This window comes from Vombatus ursinus, unplaced genomic scaffold, assembly GCF_900497805.2.
Source record: "Vombatus ursinus unplaced genomic scaffold, bare-nosed wombat genome assembly UNPS02009770.1, whole genome shotgun sequence".
NCBI classification, from domain to species: Eukaryota; Metazoa; Chordata; class Mammalia; order Diprotodontia; family Vombatidae; genus Vombatus; species Vombatus ursinus.
Window position 1 is genome coordinate 14,319,447 of NW_020949548.1, and position 6,815 is coordinate 14,326,261.

A 6,815-nucleotide genomic window follows, 5' to 3' on the forward strand; every position below is an offset into this window, starting at 1 on the left:
CAAACCTGGATGACCCTGGGTCAAACCTGGATGACCCTGGGTCAAACTTGGACGGTCCTGGGTCAAACTTGGATGGTCCTGGGTCAAACCTGGATGATTCTGGATCAAACGTGGATGGTCCTGGGCCAATATTTGTTACTTGGTAGCTCTCTCTAGCATCATGGGATGTGGATTTTTTCTAAGAAACAGAGTTAAGATTTCATGAATGGCACTTAGTTTTATGGGGTTCCAGATTAGCTCCAGTTTTCTGAATTGTTGACAAGGCTATGACCTTTCCCCCAAGCTCGTTCTGCCAGTTCTTGCTAGTAATGTTTTAGCTAAGACTGATCTTGGACTCGTCCTGACACGTATCTTGGCACACCTAGAACCCTAAGAGGCTTCTTTCAATGAGTTCTTCACTAAGTAATTTTTTTTTCTCCCTTTCATCCTTAGCTTTTTTTTTTAATGTGAATGAATTTTTATACTCTCTGTTCTCCTCTAACCCAGAAATCTATAATGTGTTACAGTGCAGCAGATGCTGCAATCTGGGCCAATTCCTCATCGAGATTTTAACCCACTTTCTCCCAGCCTTATTGTAAGCGTTTTCACCCCCCCCCCCCCCCCCCCCCCCCCCCCCCCCCCCCACTGAACATAGAATGTCAGAGCTAACAGGGACCTTGAAATCATCTGGACCAATGGCTGTTAACTTTTTTTTTTTGTCCGGGACCGCTCTGGCAGTCTGGTGAAGGCTATGGACAACTCCTTAAGCATAATATTTTTAAATGCACAAAATACATAGAAATACAAAGGAAACAAAATACATTTCAATATAGTTATCAAATTAAAAAAAAGGTTCATAGACCCTAAATTAAGTTTTCCTGACCTAGTATATGACTCTTTAATTCAACAGAAGAGGAAACTGATCAGCAGCTTGTACAAAGGGGAGGGAACCTGAGGCCTGTTGGCAACAGTGGCACTTGGAGGGAAACTGAAGTCTAAACTCACAGCCAAAGGCTGTGGTCAGTTTGGGGACGTGTCCCAGCTTGAAGGCTGCTGTTGCACTGGGGCCATCTCACCAGCAGGAGCTAGAGCTAACACCTAGAGCTCCTGCTCTGGCTTTTTTTTTTTTTTAAACTATCCCGTCCCTACCCATACTCCTCCAAGACCCCCAGAGCCTACTCAGACCAAGCAGCCAATTACTTGCTGGGCCGTGCCACCCCAGCTTGATTATTCTGGAGTACATTTTTTACAACCATTTTGTTTAACCACAAAAATCTTCAAGTCACTAGGCTTATAACAAAGTACCTTGTCCTTTTGGGTTGAGGTTTTTTTCATCATAACAGTTTAAAAAAGTAACATCCTTGGCTCTCATCAGAATGATGTAGGTAGATGTTGAAAAGGATAAGTTTGTAGCAAGGAGCCTTGACAACAATTTAGGGTTTTTTTCCCCTCTCGAAGGAAAGGTTCCGATTGAAATGAACTTAGTCTCAATTATAACTGAGACCCCAAAATAATTTTTAAAAAATGATCACCAGAGACATGTTAAGAGTCATATCATGGAAAGAACACTGGACGCAAAGTCAGGCAACCCAGTCAATCTTCCACTTACTGTGTGACCTTGAACAACTCATTTCCCCTCTGTGGGCCTCAATTTCCTCATCTGTAAAATGCCAATTATAAAATGTGTATCATTACTTCACGGGGTTACTGTGAGAAAAGCACTTTGCAAAAATGCTATAAAAAAGTCCATCACCCTTAACTTTGTTTCATGTAAAAGGCATGAATATTTTTTTTAAAGTCCTCTGCCCATCCCTATAGGCTCAGACTGCTCAGAGGACCACCTTATTTAAATGCTGAATGTCAGAATTACAGAATAATCATATTGCTCTCAAAGATTGGAGAGGCCAGCTAGTCTGAGTCTTACCTGGACAGGAATCTATTCTCTATTGTCCCTGCCAAGTGACCTTGCAGCTTTTGTTTGAAGGCTACCAACAAAGCTGTAACTCCAGCCCAGGCCTGCAGGAATGATTCAGGACATAAATCTACTTCCTCATTTCAGAAACATTCTCAGGCCACCAGAGCCACCCGCTGCTTGAGGTAGCAGAACCGTGTGTTACTTTAACACTGGAGAACAGTATCATGTCAAGTGTCTATCATGGGGAAAGTCAAGGGTTTACAAGGTTCACCTGCTCTGGGCACTCACCCGTCTCACCCAGGAAGAGGACATTGGATCCACGTGGTTTTGGTGATATCTGCAGACGTGATTCATCGCTGCCTTTTCTGGTACAGAATGAAACCTCTGCAGAACAAAATACGGAACTGAGACGCCCAAAGTCCTAATAAGAGACTCAGAGCTGGAAGGGGCCTGAGAAGTCCTCTACCACAAAATGCTCCTGCCTGGGAGTCGCCTTCCTATTTTCAGTCTTCCAGTCTCCCCCATGACTCCTCAGCTCTTTACCAGACTCTCCAAGACCCATACTGAGAATAACACCAAGGGAGAAGCTGGGGGAGAGAAATGCCAGTGTCTCTTCAGTTCAACAGCTCCCTATTCTCCAAGAGATTCTACTCTAGGCTGAGCAAAACGTCTGCTAAGAATCAACATACTTGGCATCCTTCGCTGCCATCTGCTGCTTCTGCGCTCTCTTTGTACAATAGCAGCAGCCCGGACCACCAAAGCTGGGCAGGACAGTGCTCTGAGCAAGGTCCTCCTAGGACAACAACCTGGGCAGCCACTGACCAAGGTGACAAAAATACCCTTTGTGCATTTCCTGTCATGGGCAGTAACAGACTTCAATAAATAGTCAAATGTTTACTGTCCCATCTTTGAGGAAAGGGGAGGGGTCCTACCAAAATCTAGAAATAGGGCCAGAGAGGCAAAGAGCAAACAGCTGACGAGAAGCCTCACCTGTGCTAGGTGGGCAGGGTCTTAAGTCAAAGAATGCAAAGGGGTGGAAAGCTCCAGCTGTTCTCTTTCTGACTTCCCCCCTCAGGGTTAACCATGGACTTATCCTCCATTAGGACTTACTCAAGGCACTGAACTCACTAACTCGAACCATAGTGCAGGGCAGAATGAGGAACTCTTTACCCAGAGGAGTCTGGGTACTTCTGAGTGTCACAGTATCTATGTGTCTGTGCCTAGATTAAATAAAACACAGAGGAGGCTCCATGATTATCTGTCCTCCGAGGGATTTCTATGAAAGCAAAAAGGATATTCATTTGCTAAAACCACAGACCCAAACATTACTTCTTTTATAAAGCATGGCTCAAAAGGTGTTTTCTTGTTTTAAAACTCAACCAATGGCTCACGTCTTGTTCTGCAGGCACAATGACTTTCAAATTGAAGTGGAAATGTGTTCAGAGATAAGAAGGGACTTCTACAGAGCCTAACATGTATAAGTAACTGGAAGAAAACTCTCTCTTTTATGTTCTTCCTTTGCCCCTCACCCCCGCCCCCAGTCTCCTCCCTACATCCAATCACCTGGTAGTTTTCTTGAAGAGAAATAGCTTTTATGAAAGTTTTCCTTGAACGTCCCAACATGGGCAAACATGTCAGTGAATTAATAGAAAAGGCTAGGATAGACCTTGAGAGGCTACACGATGGGTCGGTTGGCACCCAACTCTTACCCTAATGAACTTCTATTTTGAATTAAATATCTACAGAAAGGCGTGACCACTGTCACTGTCCCCATCGTCAGAGAAGGGCTAACATCTCTCATGCCAACTTGCAGTCAATTTCCTCATGCTCTGTTAATGGAGAACAGTTAGTGGTCTTTGATCTGCATGGTGTCCCTTCATCTTCACCATCAGAAGGTACACAGTGTGTACCTGAAAGCTATTATCATAAATCACTTGATCCAGAAGAAATAAGTAGAATTTTAGGTGTGATTCAGTGATAATTTTTTTTTTTGCTACCCATTAGAAAAGGATGTAAATTTGGTTCCAATTTAAGTTGGCCTATAACATTTTTAAAAATTTGGGTTCAGTTTTAAAAGGATCCAATACATTTGTGTCCAGGTGGGTTTGGAGCCCAGCAAATTCACTTTGTTTTGGTTTTTGATTCATGCTTTAGTTTAGCTGAAGTCCCTGGCTTTCACATCACCTCTTAGCTGACCTATGCTGTTCAGTCTGTTTAGGTTGTATCCAACTCTTTGTGACCCCATTTGGAGTTTTCTTAGCAAAAACACTGGGACAGTTTGCCATTTCCTTCTCCAGCTCATTTTACAGATGAGAACACTGAGGCAAATAGGGTGAAGTGACTTGCCCAGGGTCACACAGCTAGAAAGTGTCTGAGGCCGGATTTCAACTCAGGAAGATGAATCTTCCTAGCTTCAGGCCCAGTGCTCTGTCCACCTAGCTGCCGCATCCTGGTAGAGCTGACCTATACCTGATCCTTATGTGGCTCTGCCAATCAAGGCTGCTCAAGTCAGGAGAGGAACAGGAAGGTTCCATGAATTCCTAGAAAAGTCATAAAAGTCGTAGGTTGGTCAGTAGCATGGCTTTTGCCTGGACTCACCCCACACTGGCTTGAAACGTAATCCATGTATTCCATCATCGTATTGAATGAAGTATTGAGGTTTATCGGTTTCCGTTCTCCCTGTTGGTTGAACAAATGGTGAGTTTTCCACTATGTTTTCTGCCTCTGAAAACTTCTGAATATTGGACTCTCTAGGTGTGGTGTAAGTGTTTGGAGGCATCTACTGCAGAAGAATTCTTTCCTGGCTATCCACATGTAAACTTTGGCCTAGAAAGGTGTTGTGGTGTCACAAAAAGAACACTGGATTTAAAGTTAGGGGCCCTGGGTTCATGTCTGGCTCTGTTATTCCTTGTATGACTTTGGACAAGTCTTTTCTTTCCACATTTTACTTTCTTCATCTGTAAAATGAGAGATTTGGACTATATAACCTTAAGATCCCTTCCAAATTACTGTTTTAGGAGGGAGAGCCAGCATACACTTTTTTTTTAAACTGGATCACAGGATTTTAGAGCCGAAAGAAGCCCCAACAATTATCTGAAAAGGAATCTGAGATAATCGTCAAGTTCCTGCATTTTACAGATGGGGAAACTGACTCCCAGAGAGAGAGGAAGCCTGTAGGAAACAAGGCAGATACACTAAAAATCAACCCTCCATCAAAATTAGCTGAGAATGACCCCTCTCAGCATCTCTGTCTACTACCCTGAAGCACTAAAACCCTAATAGGCGGATTTTATAGCTTTTCTGTGCAAGTAACACACAGACTTGAATTAAATGAATCCTTTCAACTACTGGTGGGCCTAATGATCCAAATGTCCCGGCTTCTTAGAGAACATCTAGCCTAATCCTCTCATTTTACAGAGGAAGAAACAACTAGAGAAGGCATTGTTCAAGTCACTGTTAGTAGCTAAGTTAGGACCCGAGAACCCAGGTCCTCCAACCTAACTATCGAACACTTCCCATGGTCATTGACTGGGGCGCATGCGCACAACTAGTTCAACACTAAGTTTCCTGGTTAGGTTCAGTTACTAGGTTTCTGAAGCTCTCCCCACCCATCCCCACCCCCTGCAACAATGATAGTGGTACAGGAGACACAGGGATAGGGGCTGGGGCTCAGCAGCCACCAGCAGAGCTCTTCTCTAGGCTGGCTGGGTCCTGGTTATCCGTGTGCGCTCCCCGAAAGCTCTCAGCCACAGACCCGAAGATCTTCCACTAGTGAGGGCCGGTTGACAGCTCTCCTCTGCGCCCGCTGCAGCACCTCCCGGCCCTGTCTGCAAAGGCGCTGCTGGGTCTCTCTGTCCAGCCAGTTCAGTGAACGGTCCTTGGGGTAGTCGTCCATCCTACCCTGCTCACACACAGAAATGGGGTTATCATGGGGGTGGCGGCACGGGACTGCCCCTCCACCTGGGCAGGAACGCCGAGGGCCCCTCACCTGGGGGACTGCGCGCGGAAGGGCCGCTGCCATTGCCGCAAAGGTGCACTACTTTCCTCCCTAGGGGGCCGCACCGGGGCCCCCGCGCGATACAACGTGGGTCACCACGCGGCCTTCCCAGCCCCCTCACCTGACTCTGCTCTCAGGGCGCATGCGCTCCGAGCTCTCCCCAGCCCGGCCCGGCATGGAGACCAAAGGAGGGGCGGAGGTGGGACCAGGGATGGAGAGAGGCGGGGCTCCGCTCCGCGCGCGATGCGTGGCCGCCTCTTGTGCGGTAGCCAGACGTCAGGGCCCAGCGAGCACGCTCGGGGGCACCCCAGTGATCGTGGGCGGGCCGGGGAGGGGGGAGGAGAAGGAACCCCCAGCCCGCTTTAGTCGGAGCCTGCGGGGAAGGGGAGGAGGCGCCCCCGGTCGTCCCTTGGGAGACGAACGCCAGCGCCCGCGGGGAGGCGAGGGCTCCCAGGGCGAGCTTCCACTGCCGTGGGTTCTGGCCGCCTTCCCGTGCTTCAGTCCACGGACCCCACGACCGATTGTGGACACCGGCTGTTGGCCGCTGCCCAGGGCGCCCAGCTTGTGTTCCACCCTCCCAGCGGGGTCGGGGTGGGGCCTTGTGCTTAGCGCTGCGCTTCTGGAAGGCCAGACTGCGGGGCCCGGCCGGACTTGTGGCCGGGCGTCCTCACTAGCCGAGTAATGGGCATGGCCGGGGGTGAGCTCCAGCAGCCCTCTCGGAGCAACCAGTCACCAAGCACTTAATAAGAGCCTACTGTGTGCAGGCACTGCGGTGAGCACTGGGGATACAAAGGACGGCGAAAACACGTCCTCTACCTTCCAGTTGCTTCCATTCTAATGGGCAACATGTAAATAAGTAGTGTATACCAAACATATGCAGAGCGTTGTTCAGTTATGTCCGTAGTTTTCCATTTCCTTCTCTAG

General features: G+C 47.7%; 1 protein-coding gene across 7 annotated transcripts in view; it reads right to left on the bottom strand.

The window, feature by feature from the left end:
• AKIP1 (A-kinase interacting protein 1) overlaps window positions 1–6,077 on the bottom strand; it is a 9,272-nt gene extending 3,195 nt beyond the window's left edge. For 3 of the 7 annotated variants that reach the window (XM_027852686.1, XM_027852682.1, XM_027852681.1), the window contains exons 1-5: window positions 5,883–5,996; window positions 5,649–5,795; window positions 4,493–4,573; window positions 2,183–2,278; window positions 27–178 (exon numbers count right to left, since the gene is read on the bottom strand). In XM_027852686.1, coding sequence (XP_027708487.1) covers window positions 27–178; window positions 2,183–2,278; window positions 4,493–4,573; window positions 5,649–5,795; window positions 5,883–5,915 — 509 coding nt within the window. In that variant the 5' untranslated portion in view covers window positions 5,916–5,996. The other 4 variants (XM_027852685.1, XM_027852683.1, XM_027852688.1 and 1 more) reach the window with 4 other exon arrangements.
• Between the last annotated feature and the right edge of the window lie 738 nt (window positions 6,078–6,815).